The following is a 25,445-nucleotide window of genomic DNA, read 5'->3' on the forward strand; positions in this document are numbered from 1 at the left end:
AGTGAACACAAAGATCAAACTGTCTGACAACAACAGGAAGGCAACATATGTGGAGGAGGATCAGTCATATCCTGATCATCCAGACAGATTTGACCGATGGCCTCAGCTGCTGTGTTCAACTGGTCTGACTGGTCGCTGCTACTGGGAGGTCGAGTGGAGAGATTGGGTTTATATTTCTGTGAGTTACAGACGAATCAGAAGGAAAGGAGACTATGAAGACCGTGTGTTTGGATGGAACAATCATTCCTGGAGTCTGGAGTGCTCTGAAGGTTGTTACTACTTCTGGCATAGAAACAGTGGGACACTTATCTCCTCCTCCTCCGTCTGTAACAGAGGAGGAAGAGTAGCAGTGTATGTGGACTGTCCTGCTGGCTCTCTGTCCTTCTACAGAGTCTCCTCTGACTCACTGATCCACATCTACACGTTCAACACCACCTTCACTCAACCTCTGTATCCTGGATTTAGACTCTGGTCGTTTGGTTCTTCTGTGAGTCTGTGTTGAGTGAATCAGAGTCTCCTCCTGTCACAGAAACCTTCTCACTGTAAAGTTCTTCCTCTTCTTTACAGATGAAAGCTTCAATTATTACAGGGAAAAAAAGCATGTTGACTTTTACTTTGGTAAGAGTCTAATGTTCCTGTCTTTTCACAATAAAAGCATGATTCTCAGTGTTTGGTGTTATTGGGTGTGATTGGATTCAACTGTCACTACTCTTCAGTGCATCAGTTTCCTCTCCACCTCAGGAAACGGGGAACAGAAACTCTCTTCATTACTGTTTGATTGAAGTGATATTGAAGCTCCTTGGTCCAAATGTCATTCGACCTGAGGGTCTGGCGAGCGAGACTATTCGACCTGTGGACACAGGAAGTTGGTGTTTTGGTTTCCTGGTTGTCTGTTAAAGGTTCAGTGTGTAATAATTGGCCAGGTTTATTGGCAAAATCTGACTATACTACCCATGAATATATTTGTACAAGTGTGTAATCGCTATCAAATAAAATTTGTTTGGTTTTCGTAGTCTTATAATTCGTTTTTTATATATACTGTATAACAAGGGTCTTGCTTTAGAGAGCGTTGCCATCTTGCTCTGGCATGTTTGTACGGCAGCCCAGACAGAAAATCCAGTCAGTCAGAGAGCACGTTTTGCGTGCATACATAAACCAACAAAGAAGGCGGCGTACGGAAAGAAGCAGGAGTGGGAAACAGCAGACATATGGTAAAATGGTTTAGCTCTTCACCTCATCGCTCCATGCTCTTGAACTCCAAGTCGTGGTAAACAAGTTTTTTTGTCCTTGGAGGCCACTGTCACTTTGCAGACGGGAGGGGTGAGTGCAAATGAGCGCTGCAAACTAGAATCCGAATGCTAGATGTCACGGTTTTACCCCCATTTTACACACCCATCCCTTGGACCCACCACCCACAGGAGGAACTGCTGGACCTTTAAAAATTAATCTGTATCTGTGCATCTGTGAAGGATCAACAAGCGTCTGGACTTTCTATCAGTTCTTTTAGTTTTGTCTCTGTCCCTCATGTGTTTCCCCTGTTCAACAGAAAAGACTCAGACCCACAGAAGGTTTAAAAAAAGCTGTTTTTATCTCGCTCCATACTTCAAACTGATCAGTACCCATGACACTGCACAATACAAAGGCATGAAAAACAACATGAAACATTAAAATAGGTATTGCATCTTCCAAAAGCTAATTTTCCATTCATAAATACTTGTTGTGATTTTTAGGTCACTGCAGCTTCGTACAACAGGATCACAGAGTGGTTCTTTGTTTTTTCTAAACAGCCAGAGATGGTTTGTAAAAATCATGGAGTGTGATGTGACACCAAAGTAACAATCAGCAGACGTTCTGTGGCTGTGACAACCAGGATTAGTTTGTTTTGTACAGTACAATATGAAAGGCCCAGATTCTCCACAGACCATGATTGGTGGAGGAGACTGTGGTCACGTGATCTCTGAGACGCAGACGCTGAGATGCTGAGACGACGTCCATGATTTTCTCTTCTACGGCACCGAGTCCTGAAACAGGAAGAGGACGGAGATGAAAACATGAGATGCTTCAGTTCTGATCTAATGAAGTTTAGTTTGAATCCTCTGATCAGAGTCTCTGTCAGTCGTCTCAGTTTCAGTGAGAAGAACCAGTGTTCACACTGTTTCTGTGCAGCGTTTCAAACATGAACTTGTTTTCTCTCTGACATCAACAGCTTTTATCTTTTGAGTCACATGTTCACAACAGTCTGTTCATCATCTGACAAAAGAGATCGACGATATTAAGAAACGTCATTATTCAAACTTTTATTTACAGTTAATCACTAGTGTGTGTGTTCTTATTTGAGATCATTAGTTTATATTCTATTTCGTTACAGCTTTTGCCAATTGCTTACACCCAAAAGGCGAATGCTTAGCTTTAAAACCAAAACTTCTTGTAACAATAGCTAAAACACGTTGTGACCATACCTTAAACACATTTTCTGCTTTGCACTTTGGTTGCAATTCTTAAACACAGTTGTTGCAGAACATTACACACAGTTTCCTACATTAGACACTTGTTGATGTTATTTTTTGTTATTGTTTATGTTTATGTGTAATTGTCATGTCCAGTCGTACCTGTGTGCTGAGGTGATGCCCCCCTCCCCCCTCTGCTCCTAACTGGGGTTGGGTTTCTCTGCAGACTTCTGGATCTGTGGAAGAGGACAGAGGTCAGAGGTCAAATCTGCTCAGGAAACATCAGTCTGACACCTGTTAAATCAAGACCCCACACTGGCTCCACGCCCCCACCCCAACAAGTGCAGTATGATCAAACACAAAGCAGAGTCTCTCTTCAGAAGAGTTGAAATAAAAACATGGAGGAAACAGGTGTAGGTGCGTCTAACGACCAGCAGAGGGCAGCGCTGCCACACACACACAAACAGAAAAAACAACTGAGACCAAAACAAGAGGCCGCGGCATTAAATGGTGAGGAAATCAAGACATGAACTGAGAGCAGATGGAAATCTGAAACGAGACCTTGAACCGAGCCACAGATGGTTTCAACTAAAAAAAACTGAACTAAATAAATGAGAAGCTGAATGTGGAGAAGAGAAGAAGCTCAGCAACAGGCAGAAGAGTTACTGTACCTGTGATTGTTCTTTTAGGAAATCTGGGAGCTGAAATTCACCTTTAAAGACCTGGAAAACAGAGACCAGGTTTAGAACTCATCATCTGGATCACCATGGTGACGGCACTGGGCAGCACCTCACTGTCATTGATGCTTATTGATCATAAATTACATTGATCCATCTACATGTGAAATCACCTTTGATCATCACATCAAAAAAAATCACCTTTCAATCAACATTCATGAAAATGAACCAGTTGTGGTTCCTTTGTTCCTGTGTTGTTCTTCAGTAGAACCTCCTCCATCTCCATCAGATCACTGACACTGACAAACTACATGAATTGTTGAAGAATCACAGACGAGTCACTTTAACTCTATAAATGTCAAATCTATTGAAGCAGTGAGATGCTGAGTCATGTTGAGCTATCAGCTTATCGTGGTGGAGAAGTGTCCCCATGAACCTGAGAGACATGTGGTCTGGAGCAATGTGATCCTGGGAGGGTCTCCCATGGCAACTTTGTCTTAGGGGAGGGGCCAGACAAAGAATGGTTCGAGAAGACCCCATGACAAAATTGAGGAAAAGAACGGTCACGGGTCCTGGACAGGGGGCTTGCTGGAAAGCACCTGGGGGCCAGGTATTCCACAGTGCCAGGCTAGGGTCAGCCCGAAAGGGCTCCATGGGTACCTACCCATCCCTTGGACCCACCACCCACAGGAGGAACTGCTGGGGTCGGATGATTTGCCAGATGGGTGGCCAAGGGGCCTCTGCGACCCAGACCCGGGTGGCAGAGGCATTTGCAAGAGGCCTCTACCTGAGAGAACTTCAACTCCCACCTCTGGTGGAGCTTCTGTCTCTTCCCTGTGAGGCAAGTAACATCAAATCACAATGGTCAATGTTCAAGCCTCTGTTGCAGTAGCTGCAGCTGTGAGCTGTGTCTTAGGCCCATAGGTACCCCAAGGGGTGGTAAGCCTCAAACATTGGGGTGGTCGGGGAAGCTGTCCAACTGAAGATGAAGGCCTTCTGTGAGACGTTGTCCCGGGAAACTTTGGCACTACTAACGGGTGATAGCCTCAGCCATGAAGGAGGCAAAGCAGCGGGTGTGGGAGGAGTTCAGAGAGGCCATGGAGAAGCACTTGCAGACAGCACCAAGGTGCTTCTGGAAAACTGTCCAGAACCTCAGGAGGAGAAGCAGGGGACCATCCAAGCTGTTTACAGCAATGATGGAACCCTGTTGAATTGACTGAGGTGGTTATAGGCAGTGGAAGGAGCACTTTGTTGAACTCTTCAAACCAACTGGTCCATCAAATCCACCCTCTGAGGAAGAGGCAGAGCTGGAGAGCCCAGCAACATTAGAGGTTCTGGATTTTGTGGGGCTGTCCTGGATGACACCCCCTTTTCAACAATGCGTGGAAGTTTGGGGCAGTGCCAAAAAGAGTAGCAGGCCAGGATGGTGGTTCCCCTATTTGTTCATTCTTGCAGGTATCTTGGGGGTGGCCCAGGAGTGTGAACATCCAGTCTACTTGTGTTTTGTGGATTTGGAGAGGGCATACGACCTGGTCCCCGGGAATATTTTGTGGGAAGTGCTACGTTAGTATAGGGTGAGGAGCTCATTTCTCAGGGCAATTCCCTATATTCTTTACATCTAGTGAAGGAGTTAAGTATCTCAGTGCCTTGTTCCCAAGTGAGAGGACATTGGGACTTGAGATTAGTCCAGATTGAAATTGGTATTGCAGTCGTTGTACTACACTGTTGTGACAAAAAGAGAGCTGAACCGAAAGGCAAAGCTCTCGATCTACCGGTCAGTCTTCGCTCCTCCCCTCATCTATGGTCATGAGCGAGGGATCATGACCGATAAAACAAGGTTGCGGATACAACCATGACACATTTACGATTCCTCAGCCAAGCGGCCAAAATGGGTGTTCTCAGGAAGGTGGCTGGAGTCTCCCTTACAGATAAGATGAGACTTTCAGTCACCCATTAGAGACTCAGAGTAGATCCGCTGCTCCTTTGTATGGGAGGTGTTCCTGGCACGTCCAACTGGGAGGAGGCCACGGGGCAGAGCGACGACTAGGTGGAGACATTATATCTCCAGCCTGGCCTGGGAACGCCTCAGGATCACCCAGTCAGAGCTGGACAGTGTCACAGGGGAAAAGGTCTGGGGATCCCCTGTCGATCTCCTGCCCCCGCGACCCAACTTCGGATAAGCAGTTGAAGATGGATGAATGTCTTTGGTGCAGCAACAGACAGTTGATGCTGGGCCATCTCCATGTAGACGTCATGCTATGTGATGTCAAACTGTTGTAAAGTGTGAGCAGCGTTCACTCTCACCAGTGTGAACGATGCACACGTTCATCATCTATAAACTTAACAACAAATCTTAACAACAACCACCAATCAGCATCTGACACGTCAGTCAAACAGAAGAAGAAGAGTGTCCTGTACTGTGAGTACTCTGTGTACTGTGAGTATTAAGTAATTTTCTGTGTTTAGTTTATCAGCTCCATGAGACCAATGGAAACAGGTTGCCAACATCAGAGACAACCACGGGATCAAAGGTCAAAGGTCAGCATTTCTGTGTCATTGTTTGAGTCTCAAGCTGAAGGAACCTGAACTCATTCTGACTCGCAGTTGAGTCAATCTGAGTGATTGGGGGGGTCTGCTCTGGACCTGGTCCAGGACCATGATGTGAATCAGCTTTTTCCTGCCCTGAGTCGAAAGCCATAGATGAATAGGCCACACCCACTTTCAGGAATCAATATGACACATCTCAGATTTTGATCAATATGTGATCAAGGTCTGTAGTATCTGTGGCGCCCCCTATAGGTCTGACTCACATCACTCTGCTGGACTGAAGACATCGACCAAAACTTATGATGATTGGATGAACAGTAAACTAGTTATGTTAGCTATGCGTTTGCTGGCAGCCATGTTTGTTTTAACCCATCTGGCTCACACAGGTAAATAGTCACACCTGTTGACCTCTGACCCTGACCATCAGTGTGTGGATCACTGGGCGTCAGCTGTTAAGGAGTTAAGGTCCGACCAATGACAGAGCTTCTCTGTGTTGACAAGCTGCAGACTCAGCATCACCGTGGAGAAGATCGGACCTTATTGATCCCAATATCAGTTTCAGGGAATAAGAACAACTGCAAAGCCACTTCAGAGTGATTGATTATGGCTTCTATAGGTTGGCCTCATTCACTGGACCAGAACCAGGACAAGGACCAGGATCAAGAATCCTGTCATTGATGGATAAAATAAGTTTCAAAACTGATTTCTGATCAGTTGGCAGAGTCACACATACTGATCAATAATGAGGCTCCAAAAGTCGCAGGATCAACTTGAGTCCAGACGACTGGTCGCTCTCAGCAGAAACAACACAGCAGCTCCTCAACAGGTCGAGCCTCCTCAGTCACACACACCGTCCTCTCATCTCCACGGTAACAAACAGTCTGCTCGACGACCGCCTCCGCACTGAGACGCACTGAGCCGGAGAGATGAGACACGTCGGGGTAAATATTTGGACGAGGTGAAAACTCAAGAGCGTTTCAACAGAGAGTCACCACAGAGCAGCGAAGCAGATGTTCAGCATCACGTTACCAGGGAAACAACAGTGACATGTTCACACACATCACAACATCCAAACAGCTCCGTAGATGTTTGTGTTAAAGCTCCATACAGTATAAAGGTAGATGTTTGTGTTAAAGCTCCATACAGTATAAAGGTAGATGTCCATGTGTAGTGTGATTATAAAGCAGCTCTAGGTTCTATATTAATACTGTGAAAGTATCACAGCCTCAGTCCACAGAAATGCACACAGCCTGTCACTCAGAAAACAGTCAGCCAATCAGAAGAGAGGCTCTGAGCCTCTTCTCCTCTGATTGGCTGACACCAGTGAACAATAACATAAACCCTGCAGCAGCTGGTTTTGATGCAGAGGAATCACACTAACAATGTGCAGACACACACAACGTACCATACTCATAAGGCACACACACAGACACACACACACACACACACAGTAAGTAAGTGTGTGTTGGAGGTTGAGGTTTTAGCAGCAGCTGCTGAGTCAACTTCCCTCAGACTTCAACTGATTCCCACAGAAATAAATGTGTGTGTGTGTGTGTGTGTGTGTGTGTGTGTGTGTGTGTGTGTGTGTGTGTGTGTGTGTGTGTGTGTGTGTGTGGGGTGGGGGGTTGTCTCTGATACCAGAGTCTGTCTCCGTCTCCGTTTGTCTCATGATTAAAAAATGTTCACACAGTCCAAAAATCCTCCTCCTGCAGAGTAAAGTCAGTGTGAACTTCTCCAGCAGCTCTAAACTCACCGAGGCTTTACTCTACTAATTTTATTAATCTGTTGAATCTTCTGTTTCTATCTGTGATCATTTTATTAGTTGAATGATCAGTCCAGTCATGTTTTAAAAATCCTGTGCTATGACTCATCTGCCTCTTTTAACCATGTGTCCATCTGGCCTATGCAAATGAGGGGGCGGAGTCCTGAAATAAGTACAAACGGAGTTATAAAATAAAAGTCCCCTGACATTAAGGTCTGGTGGAATATAAAATAAAAGTCTGCAGACATAAATCAGTGTGGAATGAAAAGATCAAAGTCTCTACACATCACAATTTGATTTCTGAAATAAAAGCGACTTGTTATGCATTTATTGATTTACGATTTACATGTGTTCCCAGTATTATTTGTGTATGTATTTGATTTCAGTAGTTGATGTTTTGCAGACTGGACTCACAGACAACAGGACGGTTCGTTGTCCTGGTGAGGAATGTTTTAACTTTCTGGGACAGTGACGGGCGGTAACCACAGTAACCGGTCACCAGGAAACCAGGAAGTTGTGTTCGCATCACTGCTGATTGGTGCGAAGCCGGGTCATGTGACCGTTCAGAGGATCAGTGATGTCGTCACGAGGAGAAGAAGCTCGTCAGAACAAATTTCCTCTTAAATCCCCCCCCCCCCTCCCTCTAGTTTCCATCTCACTCTGTGGTCTGACCCCCCCCCCCCCCCCCCCCCCCACCGGCTGAATGTTTTCCATCACAGTCATCAGAGTCTGGACACGATGAATCCCCCCCCCCCCTCTCCCCTTAAACACATGGAAAAACGAGTTCAGGCTGAAACTGAGTTCAGGACAGACCTTCAAAATAAAAGCATGACTCTGGGCTCAGACAGTCACATGACGGTGGTTAATGATGGTTAAAGCCCCGCCCCCCTCACTCTGACTGACTGTTACCATGGAGACGCTTCCTGCTGGGGAAGGTGGTGATGCTTTCACTGACACACTCACACTCACACTCACACACACACACTCACACTAAACAAAGCACTAATGAGCAGCTCTGTGTTCCTGTTGAAGCTACAATTACTCTGCCTCGGCTCCACAGTGACCTCATCAGTGTGTGTGTGTGCATGTATGTGTGTGTGTAACAGCTTTTCACAAAAATGATTAAAATCTTCAGATGGTTAAAGGAATAGTTCACCAAAAAATGAAATTCAGTCATTATTGCCTCACCCTCATGCTGATGAATATTTCAGAGTAGTTTTTTATTCCTCAAAGTGCATCTGGATGGTTCGTAGTCCAACCAAAACTTCATATGAGAGTCAATGGCGCCCGATACAAACATAAGTCCATAATACTACACAAAAACCTTGTAATATTTCTCATTACTGCTCTTCCACGCGTGAACGTCAGAGCGCAATACAGGACTGTTTAGGCTGTAAAAATGTCCTAAATTACGTTGTTTCCAGTAAACTCTGGACTATCTCCCTTCAGGACACTTGGATTGCAGCGGACGAGCAGTGTGGAGGAATATTAAATGGTTTTTGTGTAGTTTTATGGACGTTTTCGTGTCAGGCCCTATTGACTCTCACATAAAGTTTTCGTTGGACTACGAACCGGCCTCCCGGGTCTCCAGATGACCTTTGAGGAATAAAAAACTACTCCGGAGTATTCATCAACATGAGGGTGAGTCAATAATTACTGAATTTCATTTTTTGGTGAACTATTCCTTTAAGAAAATTAATCTGAATGTTTTAAGTCATTTTAAACTACAGACTTGAATCCTGCTCAGGTGAGGTCATGTGACAACTGAAACTGCCTCATCAATCAGACTTTCCTCTGTGTCTCTGTGTTTGATCAAAGTGTCCTGTGACTGTCGTCTGTCTCGTCTCATTAGGATCATTCACTAAACGTTCTTCCTGACGGAGGACAGGCTCTGGACTCTGAACTCAAACAGACCAGTACAGACTGTTTGCTGCCTCCCACGCCAACGGCCCAGAGTCGGCCCGGTGCTGGCCAACCAAGGACATAAAAGTCTGTTTGCAATTAATGAGGCATACTCAGATATAGGGCTATATCATGACACATTGGAAAACTGGGAAGTCAAGCTTGTTTGTTCTTAGTCTTCTCTTTTGTTTTGCAAATACCATAATTTATTCTGTCCTGTTCTGTCTTGTTTTGGTTTTGTTCTTTTGTTTTTATTCTTCATCCTACGTATAATCATATATCTTGATGTAAAAAGGGTAGGCACAATAAGCCATGGCTTCAGCCTACACTTTCTTGGTCCAAGCTTTACTGACCAATCAATGCATTATGCCACATGACAAGTTGTTTTTAATTGAGCAAATAAACTCAAACTAAGTGAGATCTGATTACCCATTCAGCCATCATTCATTCACATGAAGCCTGTCAGCTTCGCTACACTACCAGTCAAATGTTTTGACACACCTTCTCATTCAATGGTCGTTCTTTATTTTCATTACTTGAAGGAACAAATATGGGATTATGTAGTAAACACAAAAGTTTAATTGACCTAAACCCAACTGAGATGGTTTGGGATGAGATGGGTCTGCAGAGTGAAGGTAAAACACTGAATAAAAAGTGTGAGAAAAGCTGTCATCAATAATAATGTGGCTACTTGGAAAAATCTAATATATAAAACATGTTTTGCTTTGTTTAACACTTTTTTGTTTACTACATAACTCCACATGTTTTCCTTCATAGTTCTGATATCTTCAGTTTGAATCTACAATGTAGAAATTGATAAAAAATAAAGAAAAAATATAGAATGAGAAGGTGTGTCCAAACTCTTGACTGGTAGTGTAAATGTTCATAGACCAGCCTGTTCGCTGTGAGTGGAGCTGTGTGCAACGATGAGTCTCTGATGTTGGCGTTGGCTCTTTGAGGAACTGGTATGAGCGACTTTTAAGACTCTGGTTTAAGAACATGTCACCTGGTCACTCAGCTTTCACCTGAGGAATCGAGTCGGGAGCAGAAGACGCCGTCAGTGACGGGTTAATAACGAGGTTAATGAAGACGGAGGACGACTGTCCAACATGGACGTCCAATACAAGAGCTGAACCGAAGGAACCAAAACTCTGAGAAGGACCTGAAGTGTCCTGGTTCTGTTAAGCTTCAACCGCATCCTACATTTCCCACAATCCAACTTGATAATGTGTCCTCACCCACCCACGCTTTTAACTCCACTCTTTTGAAAACTCTCTGAGAAAACATCAACATCTGGATTGTGTAATGTAAACCCACAGTCCTAACCGTCATGTACTACATGTCATTACAGCTTGTTTCACTGACACGCAACATGTTCACCACCATCACATCTGTCTGAAAACATCTGCACTCACCCTCCTGGTGTTGTCCAGGACTTTGGCGTCGGGCCGGCCGTAGTTGGGGGGGTTGGCGTGGGGGTCGTAGCCGAGCCTGGACAGCATGGGGGCGATGACGGCCATGTCCCTGACCACGTCCGCCGGGATCTTCCCCACCCACTTGGACAAGGCCTCCATGTTGACGGGCTTGATGACCTGGTCCGTGGACCGCTCCACCCTGAGACAGGAGACAGGAGACTCAGGCCCAATTCCAATCCGACCCCTCACGGACTCACTGACTTAGAGGCGCGTTCACGGGAAGTCCGTGAGTGTGTGAGGGCTGTTCCGTTGTCAGATCATCAAGTCAGTGAGTCAGTGAATGAGCCCTTACTGCCCCCTTACCGTAAGTCAGCACCGATGCTGACTTTGGGTAGGGGAATTACCCACAGTTCATAGCGTTGTGAAGTCAAACCATAACACATGGGATGCCGTCGGAACGCAAGTGTTAAAAAAAAAAGTAAATTAACACAAGTAGTCAGAGAGAGCTCCGCCAGTCTCTTTATTGTTAATGGACAGGAGCCAAAAAAAAAGGAATAAATAAAAAGAAAAGAAGAAGTTTACTGTCAGTGTTAACGTGCAGTTTGTGATTATTGATGATGATTTGATCAGATCTGGTCCAGGAATATTTTGTTTTGAGTCCGCCTCCCTCGCACACCTTGTGCGTATTGAAATTACAGTAAATTTATCGGTCCAAGGGCGGAGTTAAAAACATTTTGTTGTCAAGGAAACGTATCGTGAGAGTGGGTAAGTGCTGTTCCAGTCATGTTTACAGCATCTGGACCCTCACAGACTCTCACACTCTGTCTTACAGCTGACGTCACTTTAGTCAGTGAGGGTTCAGGGCTTGAGTCTTTAGGGGGCGGATTGGAATTGGGGGCCAGGCTTTAGTCACCTGATCGGCTGCAGCAAATATCCAGGTTATGACCCACCTATAAGTGTCAGATATAAATTTAAATTTTACTTGGGATCAATAAGTGTCCATTTAAAACATGTCTCTTGATTTCAGAAATAACAGTTTTATTTAGTTCTGAATGTCACATTTATTTTATCGTCACTGAATTCTGTATGGCAGGTGGAAGAAGCTGGACATCAAATCAATGAATAAAAGAATTCAGAAAAAAATAAATGTAAAACTGTTAACGTACCTTTAGTAAGTAAGAAAGAAAGTCAATTTAAAGATTAGATGTAGTTCATATTGATAAAAATGAATATTTCTTCCTGTTTTTACATTCCTTTGTTTTGTTTCTACATGTATTACCCAGTTTATTTATTTCAGTAACTGCTGTGAGAGTTTAGTTTATTGATTATGTTGAGTTTTGATGAGAACCAGTGGAGGTTGTGTGTAGTTCACTGACCCCCAAATAAAAGCAGTGGAATGAAAACTGGAATGTTTCTAGTTTCCAAATAAAATAAAAAGTTGCTCACGCTGAATGACAGACAGACACACACAGAGCATGTTTCCTGTCTATACCTCCATCTGCCGGTTCACTTTCCTCTAATCCATTTACTTTACAATTGAATCTGAACTCTGAGCGGGTTTACAGTCTCATGTGTGATTAATAGGACGAGTTGTTTCAAACATCCACAAGTCCCAAGAGCCTAAGAGGACGAATAAACTTCAAAGGTTTGTTATCTTGTTAGATTCACACAAACGAGCCATTTGTTTTTTTTTTTTTTTTTTTTAAAGTATATTTTTTGGCCTTTTTGCCTTTATTGGATAGCACATAGTGAGATAGACAGGAAAGGGGGAGGCAGAGAGAGGGGGAATGACATGCAGGAAAGGTCTGGCCGACGCGGGATTCGAACCGGGGACGCCTGCGTTGAGGACTGTAACCTCTACATGGGGCGGTCGCTTTAACCACTGCGCCACACCCCATTGTTTTTTTTTTTTAGTTCTCATTGAACAGAAAATTATATTTTCGTAGTCTAGTCTGTTAGCTCATTCTCCATCATCAAAACTAAATTACAATAATTAAGTTAATTCAACTAGTATCAGACTGCAGACAGGAAATGAATCCGTCACAGATTAGTAAAGGTAAGTAAAGAAGAAAAAACGTTTTGCTCCATAAACCCGTTTTCAACTGTGACTTGTCTCTTGTTTCTTTAAATCCTCAGAGCTCACTGGTCTCAGGTCTGTTGTTTGTTTTTCTATTTATAGTCGTCAAATAAATGAATGGTTTTCTAAAGATACTCAACTGATGTTAACTCTGTTCGCTGCATTTTATAAACAGTAAAGAAAGAAAACTGATATTAAGGTCATGATTTCAATTCACCTATTGGATAATGGAGAACAGTTTTTATTTGTCGTTTACACGCGTGTGTTTTACGGAAGCTGGTCGTAAACATCTCGTCTGTCTGTTTCCTGTCATTGGAGATCAAATCATCTACAACACACCAACTCTTCTGCTCTTTAAATGTTGATGTGACAAAAAAAAAAAAAAAAGAAGCAACCCTTCTTGCCCGTCATGTGACCACTTCCCCTCAGGATGAGGCTCTTTACGGCCTCCAGCTTGTCAATTATTCATCGCCCCGACCTCCTTTACCCAAGGTGGTGTTCTGTATCAGCAGCAGCAGCAGCTGAGAGGAGAGGATGGAGGGGTGGGGGGGGGTGATGGCTGCCCGCTCTGGGATGAGTAATGGAGTGAGTCTCTGAGCCTCCACTCAATCAGAGCCAGGTAATTGATGTTAATGCTGAGACGAGGTCCTGGCCCAGGGCCCGGCCGCTGATCCAGATCCTGGTGGAGATGGATGGATGGATGGATAGAGACGCGAGGCCGGAGGGGTGGGGGTGGTGGTGGTTGTGGTGGTGGTAGGCATCTTCTGTCAGGTGTCAGGGGGGTTGACTTTAATGCACTGAGGGCAAAGTAGTTGGAGGAGGTGGAGCAGAGATGTTGATGATGGTAAGAGGGAGCTGCGCTGCCCTGAAGGCCACTTGCGGCTGAACTCTTACATCAGATGGTATCAGGAACCATTTAGTAGTGGGGGGTGGGGGGTGGGGGGGGGGGGGGGGTGAAGCAGTAGCAGATGAATAAAAACTACAATACAGACTAATTCTTCACAAACTAGCTTCAAACTTCAGTTCACATCTTGGTGATATCGTATCACGTTTTTTGAAACATGGATCGGATCATTTTCGGTTCAGCGGGGGGAGTGATAGTAACACACATGTTGGTACAAACACTTTTGTTGTTGTTTCTGTTGTGCGCGATGTACAGCTGCCAATACGAGCAGTTTTTTAAATTTCCCGTTTATTCTAGCCTGGCGAATACCAGACCTCATCTCAATGTAGATAGAGATTCGGTCTGGGAACCACCCGTTCATTTTTCGTATTCGAGGCGTCGTTTACGAAAGCCCAGAGCTGTTTGTTGGGCGCTACGAATGTCTATCAAATGCATCTGTACGTAGCTTATAGCCAATCGTATCAATCATACCCCATGACTTATGTAGAGCGACAGAAATCCGATGAGGAAAAAACGCTAAATGTTGCTCTTTTTTTCAAAATAAATTTGCTCTCTAAACTACTTAAAACACTTTCTAACGCTCCATCTGTCGCCATCCTGGACCGACAAGCTATCAACAAAGTCGCTTCGGAGTGTCGTCTTGCTGCACCCTCAACTGTTCTGTGATTGGCGAAAATTGGTCCAAGGTTTCCGGGCTGACTTGCAGAGCGAATAAATTTGTGCGCAAGCATGGGTCTACCCAGGCTACGTATTTGGTTGCCGCAGCTTTGGTCTTTGCTGATCACTTCCTGTTTACACAACTCACCTCACAACTCACTAACGACCAGCGCAGTTGTTATTCCCTGTGGTGCAGGAACAGGCAGGAAACGCACCATTGTCACTGTGAAGCTAAAGATCATTTCATTGGTTTGCTCCATCAACGAACCAGAGAAATGCACTTGGATTTGATGAATGATAATAATGTGACAGAGGGACGAGAGTTTAGTTTTATACGGAACGTCGTTTGGTCGAAAATGTTAGTTAATGCTCGCCTTCAGACGACAGAAAATACTGTGACAAAACCTTTCTTCACAGTCTGATGGAAACTAACTGGGTCCAGATCTGAATCACAGGAGCTGCAGGGGTAACACTTTACACTAAGGTACACAAAATTAGAGTAGTTAATGAGTAACTAATGAAGAACTAATGAGGAACTAATGAGTAGTTAGTGAGGAATTGAGCTACACAAAATTACAGTAGTTACTGAGGAACTAAGGTACACAAAATTACAATAGTTACTGAGGAACTACTGATTAATTAACTATTAGTTAATGGTCAGTTCTTCAGGAACCCCTGATCAAATTTCAGAGGAGTAGTTAATGAGGAACTAATGCGTAGTTAGTTAGGGAACTGAGATACACAAAATTAGAGTAGTTACTGAGGAACTAATGATTAACTAACTATTAGTTAATGGTCAGTTCTTCAGGAACCCCTGATCAAATTTCAGAGGAGTAGTTAATGAGGAACTAATGCGTAGTTAGTTAGGGAACTGAGATACACAAAATTAGAGTAGTTACTGAGGAACTAATGATTAACTAACTATTAGTTAATGGTCAGTTCTTCAGGAACCCCTGATCAAATTTCAGAGGAGTAGTTAATGAGGAACTAATGAGGAACTATTAATGATCAGTTCTTCATTAACTCATGATCAAATTTCATAGAAAGTTAATCACAACTTGATGATTAGCGAACTAGTTACTTCATCAGTACAGAATCATTACTCAATAAAATGTCCAGTAGTTAACCCTTATGACCTAAAGTGACACATAATGAGTGGTTTTTCATTTCTTCATCTTCATCTTTACATTAGTAGTTCCTTAAAAAATCACAGACAGCAGGATTCTTTAGAAGATTTTATTCATTAATTTCAGACCACATACACATCAATATGACCATCCATTTTGCCTTTGAAATAAATATGATAGTTTGTCACATGTTTGGTAGGCTAAATGAATGTATCATGGGGCTGTGTAGTACTGTATACTGATCACACCGTGGTTCACAGTAAAGTTGTTTGAGGTGCACAAAATTTAGAGTAGTTATTTACTATGAAACAAATTTGGAATGAATGAGGAACTCACTATTAGTTAATGGTGAGTTATTCAGTAACTCCTAATCAAATTACTGAGGAACTAACTATTACTTAATCATTAGTTACCCTTTTTGTGTACCTTAAGGTAAAGTGAGACATCAAAATGAGTAGGTAATGAGTACTGAATCATTACTTAGTCATTAGTTACCCTTTTTGTGTACCTTATAGTAAAGTGAGAAATCAAATTGAGTAGGTAATGAGTACTGAATCATTAGTTACCCTTTTTGTGTACCTTATAGTAAAGTGAGACATCAAAAGGACTAGGTAATGAGTACTGAATCATTAGTTACCTATTTTGTGTACCTTATAGTAAAGTGAGACATCAAAATGACTAGGTAATGAGTACTGAATCATTAGTTACCCTTTTTGTGTACCTTATAGTAAAGTGAGACATCAAAATGACTAGGTGATGAGTACTGAATCATTACTGAATCATTAGTTACTCTTTTTGTGCACCTTATAGTAAAGTGAGACATCAATATGAGTAGGTAATAAGTACTGAATCATTACCTAGTCATTAGTTACTATTTTTGTGTAAGGTACACAAACATTACAGTAGTTACTGATGAACTAATGAAGAACCAAAATAATCATTTGCCTCTATGTGCACCAAAATAACTTTTGTCTTCACGGGCACCAAAATAAGATTTTACCTGCACAGGTACACCAAAATAACATTTTTTTTATGTCCACACACAAGAAAATATGATAGAATGTAAAAAAAAATAATAATAAAAAGAGAAAGAAAAGAAAAACCTTTGTAGCTTTCTTGTTTTAATAATAGCCTAATAAAAAATAACAAGTGTGTAGCGTCCCCAGCTAAATGATGGTCACAAATGATGAAACTGATGGTTCACATTCCTTCATTCCATGGACCGTATTCAGTTGCAGACACACCGTAAGAGCTATGAGAAGAAAATAAAATACAGTTACCTTTCCTTTTACATAAATGAAATTATTTTTAACTGCTTTTATCACATAAACAATCATAATAATAATAATAATAATAATAAATTTAATTTGTAATGCACTTTTCATCGGCACGATCTCAAAGTGCTACAATTGTTAAAACAAGGTAGGGAAAGTAGAGTTAAAAACAGGGTAGAAGGAAGAGTTAAAAATGTTAAAAACAGGGTAAAGGAAATAAAAACATGCTCAATGTAAGTTGACTCCCTTTTTATCTATTTAATCAAAAGACAATATCCAAATGGAGTGCTGTATTACCATGAAATAAATATTTTTAACCGTTTGTTTTTAATCCAATAAACTGTTTTTAACCTTACCAGACCTCACATCAAACAGACAAAACAGTCCTGTTGCATTAATAAAACAATCAACGAGTTAGCTTAGCTTTATCTCACTTCAATGTATTGAAGTGAGATGGAGCTAAGCTAAGCTAACTAAGCCGAGCTGGCCAATGCTAATAGCTACCGCTAACCACAACATGTTCCATACATACATGAGACTATCAACGGCGACCAAACTCGAGCCGGACATAAATATAACATGAAAAGGTAACAAAAACAAACCTTGTGCCCCTTATTAGCCAGGTGCTAGGGCGTTTCATGTAAGTTAGGCACACTTTTAGCATTGAAGACACTCTGGCCTTGCAGAGTGCAGACCAGACACACTGCCGGTAAAATCCGTAGCACCGGAAGTTTATGAGGTCTCGGCGAGACGCTTTCAAAATAAAAGCACTGAATATAACGTCGGCTTAATATATAAGAAATAAAGCCCTGACCTTGACTAATGTTCAGAAACTAAATAAATAAACATAAACACAACAAATGAAGTAATGTTCTTATCATAAAGGTCATTTACAAAGTGTCATTTGTCTTTTATTTTGGAAACGAGATCATCATTTCCTGTGCATCTTTACTGTGAGGAGCAGTGAATTCACTTGGCACAAGAGAAGCAATTGACCATGCCACAAGAGAAGCAATGGACCATGCAGGGAAAAGCAAAAGAAGGAAAATCCCATTTCGACGATATCTCGAGGATGAGGGTGTGACCGTACAGTGATATTTTAATGGTATCTGTCTTTTTTTTTTTTTTTTGGAAGATGTGTAAGATGACTCCTCAAATTTTACTATGCTAACTTTCTCCAAAGTGACCTAGCATAGCATCGATGCTATGGTCGGTTAACAGAATGTAGCATTGATGCTACACTTGCACACGTTGTACAAAACATTAAATAACCTGTTAACTGCATCTGAATCGCGGGATTCTTTGCTTTCCGAGGGTCCTTCAATGGTGCCTCTATGAAAGTATGCTCAAGTGTTGCATTGATGCTAGCTCAGTTTAGCTCTGTTCCCTTACCATGTGGTTACATGACGCATATCGTCCCTTGTTGTCATAGGTGCACCATTCAAAAAATCCAGTGATTCAGATGCTGTTCACAACTCGTCTCTATCATATACGGTTCATAAGTTATTAAATATTGACAAAAATGTGCAACCTCAGCATCAATGCTATGCTCGGTTTAGCTTCTCTTCCAGTGTCACGTGTTGTCGTAGAGGCACCATTCAAGGACCCTCGGAAAGCGGATAACCCCCCCGATTCAGATGCTGTTCACAGCTCGTCTCTATCATAAACGGTTCATAAGTTATTTAATGTTTTGTAAAACATGTGCAAGCGTAGCATCAATGTAACGTTCGGTTAACCAAACTACGGTCGGTTTTAGAGGGCTAAATTCACTTTGGACAAAGTTATCTTACAGTAAATTTGAGGAGCAATCTTACCGAATTTGTATATATATATATAAAAAAAAGAGAGAGATACCATTAAAATGTACTTATACTGTACAGTCACATCCTCATCCTCGAGATATAGAACGTCTCTGATATAGTTGAGATGGGAGCTTCTGCTCTTCCTTGCTCTGTCCATTACTTCTCTCATCGTCGTCAAATGAATTCACTGCTCCTCACAGTAAAGCTGCACAGGTGAGCCACCGGAATTGAAGATCTTGTTTCCAAAATAAAAGACATGACTTTTTTTAAGCAAGTAAGTTACAAAGGTTTTTGTTGTTGTTTTACATTCTATGTCATTTTGGTGCACATGGAGGCAAATGATTATTTTGGTTCCTCATTAGTTCATCAGTAACTACTGTAATGTTTGTGTACCTTACACAAAAATAGTAACTAATGATTCAGTAATGATTCAGTACTTATTACCTACTCATTTTGATGTCTCACTTTACTATAAGGTACACAAAAAGAGTAACTAATGATTCAGTAATGATTCAGTACTCATTACCTAGTCATTTTGATGTCTCACTTTACTATAAGGTACACAAAAAGGGTAACTAATGATTCAGTACTCATTACCTACTCAATTTGATTTCTCACTTTACTATAAGGTACACAAAAAGGGTAACTAATGACTAAGTAATGATTCAGTACTCATTACCTACTCATTTTGATGTCTCACTTTACCTTAAGGTACACAAAAAGGGTAACTAATGATTAAGTAATAGTTAGTTCCTCAGTAATTTGATTAGGAGTTACTGAATAACTCACCATTAAATAATAGTGAGTTCCTCATTCATTCCAAATTTGTTTCATAGTAAATAACTACTCTAAATTTTGTGCACCTCAAACAACTTTACTGTGAACCACGGTGTGATCAGTATACAGTACTACACAGCCCCATGATACATTCATTTAGCCTACCAAACATGTGACAAACTATCATATTTATTTCAAAGGCAAAATGGATGGTCATATTGATGTGTATGTGGTCTGAAATTAATGAATAAAATCTTCTAAAGAATCCTGCTGTCTGTGATTTTTTTAAGGAACTACTAATGTAAAGATGAAGATGAAGAAATGAAAAACCACTCATTATGTGTCACTTTAGGTCATAAAGGTTAACTACTGGACATTTTATTGAGTAATGATTCTGTACTGATGAAGTAACTAGTTCGCTAATCATCAAGTTGTGATTAACTTTCTATGAAATTATATCATGAGTTAATGAAGAACTGATCATTAATAGTTCCTCATTAGTTCCTCATTAACTACTCCTCGGAAATTTGATCAGGGGTTCCTGAAGAACTGACCATTAACTAATAGTTAGTTAATCATTAGTTCCTCAGTAACTACTGTAATTTTGTGTATCTCAGTTCCCTAACTAACTACGCATTAGTTCCTCATTAACTACTCCTCTGAAATTTGATCAGGGGTTCCTGAAGAACTGACCATTAACTAATAGTTAATTAATCAGTAGTTCCTCAGTAACTACTGTAATTTTGTGTAGCTTAGTTCCTCAGTAACTACTGTAATTTTGTGTAGCTTAGTTCCTCACTAACTACTCATTAGTTCCTCATTAGTTCTTCATTAGTTACTCATTAACTACTCTAATTTTGTGTACCTTAGTGTAAAGTGTTACCGCTGCAGGTTTAAGCAGAAAGTTCATTCACACTGAAATCACATGTCTGGTGCAGCTCTGATGCAAACACACGGAGAGTCGCTTACTGAGTGAGCCTGAGCTGGACAACGAACAACAACACCACAAACAACTGAGTCCAATTTGCTGCTGGTTGATTTTCACCAAGGCGTCTCTGGGTGAGGTCCCTACTCATTTATGATTCATGAGGAATCAATTTGTGGAGTCATGACGTGTGCACTAAAAGGCCAGAGACCAGAGACCAGAGACCAGGGACCAGGTCCCAAACAGCTCCTCAACCGCTCCCCACCCCTTTGACTTTGTTTCAGCCTCACAACTGTTTTTCCATCTCAAGCTGTTAAATGCAACACGACCTGTCCTGTTCTATGAAACCGATGCCGATAACATTTTTAATCGTTTATATGAACACAGGAGGTTAAGAAACACTTAAATGTAGTGAGTAGAGATGAATTTAACATTATAGCTCTACCTCTGACTTAACCAAATAATATAATCACTACTGTTGTAATCACAACAAAGACAACCACAGTTAAACTTAAAAAAATCAACATTTGTTACCGTTTCAAATCAACATAGGCCCCCTAAAGTTGATTTCCATTGGCCCCAAAAAGACTGAAACTGAACTAAATCAAGGCAATGTTGGTTAACCGGCATATTGGCCAATAATTACGCCGATAATCATCAGCCAACGGGGCTCTAGACTAACTTTTTTTTTTTTTACCAGGAGCACAGTGGCCCCTAACTTAAAATTTTAGGAGTGTAAACAGAAAATGTAGGGGCACACAATGTAAATCAACTTGGCCTTTAACACCTGTAACGACAGATTTGAGTTGCCTCTTTCATATTTCATCAGTGTTAAAAACAAAACAAAACACAGCAAATTTACTGGCTGCACATGCGCAAGTAGACGAAAATTTTAGGGGCAAAATTCCCCCAATTTAAAAAGTCAGTCTGGAGCGCTGGCCAATATAGGGCCGATAATTATCTGTAAGCATGAAGACTGAAGATGAAGATGGTGTGGCCTCCGTGAGATCTGGAGGGTCCTCAGCACTGAGCTGTGACTGAAGCTGAAGAGTCTCCACAGAGTCTGAACAGCACCTGCATCTCACTTATTTCAGAGAGCAACCAAAACCTAATGTCTGATTATTCCCTAATCAATAATAAATCAATGCCTATGTGATGTCAATGAAAGGGGGGGCGGAGCTTCACATGACAAACGCGGGGCTGCTCCACGTCAGACGAGCTACGCCAGGCTCAATAAATGAATGAATAACCTTTATTTACACTGAGCTGTTTACACTGAGTCATCTCCGCTGCCCACTGCAAACACACTACAACAGGCCGCGTCGCCGTGGTAACAGGCCTCTGGTCACATCAGCAGGTTGTCGCTGAGCTTCGGCCTTTTTTATATGTTCATTACGGAGCGACGAAGACGCTCTGAAGACATGATCTTCCTGCAGTCATTTATCTGTTTTCTCACATTTTACATTTTGTTCATGTATTAAAGATTTTTATTTTTTCCCCCCATCACTGAGTTTCTTCTGCTCCGAGTGAAACTAAGTGAAACGTTGATTATTTAAAGCTCCAGATTTTATAAAAAGCTGATTCCTGGTCAGTGATGTGGGTGAAAACCAGGAGGTTATTGTCGACCATGACTCAGACATGTCGTACAGTTTTATGGCAGGAACCAGCACCAGCGGGCCGGCCGGCTGCTCTGGGTGTGGTTCTGTTGCTCTTTATAGTTTGTAGAGTTTGCTGTTTATTTCTGAGCTGCGGTGAAGCGGCTTGCTCTCACACGACCTCGGTCAACAACTAAAAAATCAATCAGCTCAGTGCAGACGACCAGAGGACCCATCGCTTCAACCTTCAGAGCCACGAGCCGGTGGGTCGATGTTAATGACTGACACGAGGCTCCTCCCAGTCGCTCTGTGATTAGATATTAAAGAGCAGCAACAGGATGGGACGAGTGACCGCTGACCAGCTGGACAGAGGTTTCTGATTCTGATCGATTGATTAGTGCAGATACATGTAGATAGTGATGAACCAGTGTTGTGTTTGTTCACTGCGTCACACACACACACACACGTCTGACTGTGACCAATCACTGGTCGATATCCGACACAACAAATAATTATCACACAATGACTGTGAACACACCTTGTTTCATTGTTCCTAATGCAATGACAAGTTCTGTTATATTCTGATTGAAAACGTTTAGGACAGTAAGAGCCTGTAAGTTAAAGGTTCACTGTGTAAGAATTGTCAATGTTTATTAGCTAAATCTGAATCTACTACCCATGAATATATTTGTTCAAGTGTATAATCGCTATAAAATAAAATCTGTTTGGTTTTCGTAGCCTTATAATTATTCTTTTATAGGAAGGGTCTTGCTTTAGAGCAGTGGTTCCCAACCTTTTTTGCCTCGTGACCCCATTTTGACATCACAAATTTCTGACGACGATATTTTTAATTTCTGCATTTTATTTGAACTCGATTTATATTTGAGAAAGTGAAAGTATAGAATACAGTTGTTTAAGATTGTGTAAGGTGTTTTTAATCATAATTTTAAAAAGAACAATTAGTTAAAAATATATTTTTATCAGTAATTTTTTTTAAATCAATTACTAGACATTTCAGACGACCCCATTTGAATTCCAGGCGACCCCACGTGGGGTCCCGACCCCAAGTTTGAAAAACACTGCTTTAGAGAGTGTCGCCATCTTGCACCGCCATGTTTGTACGGCAGCCCGAACGGAAAATCCAGCCAATCAGAGAGCACGTTTCAAGAGTTTCATGTTCATAAATAAACCAACAAAGAAGGAGGAGGAGGAAGAAACAGCAGACATTATGGTGAAATGGTTTAGATCTTCACCTCATCGCTCCATGCTCCTGAAATACTCCCATTAGTCCCAGTCGTCTCACAACAAAGAAGTTGTTTTGTCCTCTGAGGCCACCGTCACTTTGCCGACGGGAGAGGGGAGTGCGAGCGAATGAGTGAGTGAGCGCTGCGATCTAGAATCTGAACGCTAAATGTCACGGTTTTACCTCCATTTTACACACTGGACCTTTAAGGGAAAATCTGGCCTCAGAAAAATCCCTCAAACAGCTTCATCAGTGAGTGTCCAATAAGAAAAGGGTTATAACTATAGTGGGAGTTGTTGTATTTGCTGTGGTTAGCTGCTGTGTTGTTGAAGTATTACTTTTAGTAGTAATTATAGTAGCATTTGTAGTAGTTATAATAATAATAGTTATTATGGTGGTTGAACTCTTTTGGTGACCCCCAACCTACATCATCATCATCACTTCCATCCTCCACCTCCTCCTCCTCAGACAGATGAAGAAGACGAGGATCCCCAATGATGTGTTCAGGAGCTTCAGGACAGAGGAGAGAGACCTGCTGAGTGGACGTTAATAATAAGAGCCAGAGGGTGGAGGGAGCTCTGCCTCCACGTGGCAGGAAGAGGGTGGTGGTATAAGGCAGAAGGGGGGGTGGGGGTGGGGGGCGGTTGGAAGAGGAGTTGGGTTGCAGCCGTCAACAGTTTCCAGAAGTCGACCTTCCACATCACTGAAACCAAAACATGGCCGACAGCGCTGCTGCTGCTGCTGCACTCGTCACTAATGAGACGCTTCCTCAGCAGGAAGCTCCAGCTCCTCCTGGGGGGTGGAGGGGGAGTGGGGGGGGGGGTGTAGGGGGGGGCACTCTGCTTACCTACATGTCAGTCATCTTCATGTTAATAGCCCATCCTCCCCCCCTCCCCCTCCCCCCCCCCCTCCAGGCTCAGTAGCTCAGGGCTGGGAGACTTGTCCGAGCTCATTCTGCTGTGAATGTGGTGGGAATGTGATCGGACCCGTTCTCCACGTGTTGCCGGGGTTCCTGCTAGAAAACACTCAGCGTGGACGGATCCGAGGCCGGTTCAGAACCACGGTCACTATGAAGTTTTTGTTTTTTTCTCCCAGATCAGCTGTCACGTGACGAAGACGGCTGACTAGTCGTGTGTGTGATTAACGGCCTCGCGCTGCTGCTGCTTCTCATGTCGTCATGACACAAACACACATGTCGTCTGCAACACACATCTGCTTCCACTCTGATTTTATTCTGACATGACTCACATCTTTATGTTGTCTGCATTTACAGGCGGTGTCACTTGTCCATATGTAGCATATGTAGTGGGGCTGTGTCACAGTTTATATGTCAGCGACTCAATTTGACAGGTCAGTGGTTGCTAAGCACAGCTAAACCACAATTAGCTTACCGGTAGTTTCTATTTAGTTCTATTTATTTCAAAAGATCAACTAAGGTGTAATTTAACAACACTTCTGTACCATTGTTCTGTTCGCTGACCTGGTTTTACTCTGAAAGTCCTGACAGGAAGTTGTGATGTATGGGGAATGATTAGAATTTAGTGCTTCAAAGGTCAGAGGTCAACTTCACTGTGACATCACAGAAACATTATTCATCACTGTAACTCCAGGACCGGGACTACTTCCTGTGACTGGGCTGGTCGGCGGAGGGAAATGACAGTGTCTAATTATATCGAGCATCTTTATTCAAGTTCCTTTGTATAAAAATAAAAAAAAATGTTTTGTTTTTCTGTCTGTGTGTCCTGACTGAGTCGGCCATCTTGAACAGCGGAGGAGTCGAGGTGAATTCACTGCTCCTCACTCAACGACTAAACAGACACTGTTTTAGTAAAAACAGAGACGTCAATAAACAACGAACGAGAAGAACAACAATAAAGCTGGAAGAGAGAATCTGTTCCTGAACAACATCACACAGAGCCATGTTGTAATTAAAGAGCTGTGTGTGGATCAGAGGAGCCGCAGAGACACTGGGTCAGTAAACACATCAAGATTTTTCCCAGTGAAAACACAACAGTCAGAGTTTAACTGAACTTGGCTCTGTGACTGGTTTCTAACTTTATATCACTTCATAGAAATGACTGCAATATGAAATATGTCCAACACTTTTCCTGTCACTACAGATTCCACAGAAAAAAACCTCCAACCTCAACCAGAGAGAAGCAAATGTTACTTTTTTACTGTGCAGTTCTTCTCTATGGGGTTTTAGGTAGATACGCTCTGATCACGTTTCTTTGCAGACCAGTCCATTTTCATATCGTTTTTGGCTGACATACTACTGTATGTTAAAGGAATAGTTCAACATTTTGGTAAACTG

General features: G+C 42.2%; 1 protein-coding gene across 3 annotated transcripts in view; it reads right to left on the minus strand.

Annotated features, from left to right (window-relative positions):
- Positions 1–1,575: 1,575 nt before the first annotated feature.
- tpst1 (tyrosylprotein sulfotransferase 1) overlaps positions 1,576–25,445 on the minus strand; it is a 38,844-nt gene continuing 14,974 nt past the window's right edge. For 2 of the 3 annotated variants that reach the window (XM_083985019.1, XM_083985020.1), the window contains exons 3-6: positions 10,751–10,949; positions 3,119–3,169; positions 2,610–2,683; positions 1,576–2,021 (exon numbers count right to left, since the gene is read on the minus strand). In XM_083985019.1, coding sequence (XP_083841145.1) covers positions 2,648–2,683; positions 3,119–3,169; positions 10,751–10,949 — 286 coding nt within the window. In that variant the 3' untranslated portion in view covers positions 1,576–2,021; positions 2,610–2,647. The remainder of the gene's footprint in view (positions 2,022–2,609; positions 2,684–3,118; positions 3,170–10,750; positions 10,950–25,445) is intronic. The other variant, XM_083985021.1, reaches the window with a different exon arrangement.

The sequence above is a fragment of the Trachurus trachurus genome, assembly GCF_905171665.1.
Source record: "Trachurus trachurus genome assembly, chromosome: 13".
Lineage (NCBI taxonomy): Eukaryota > Metazoa > Chordata > Actinopteri > Carangiformes > Carangidae > Trachurus > Trachurus trachurus.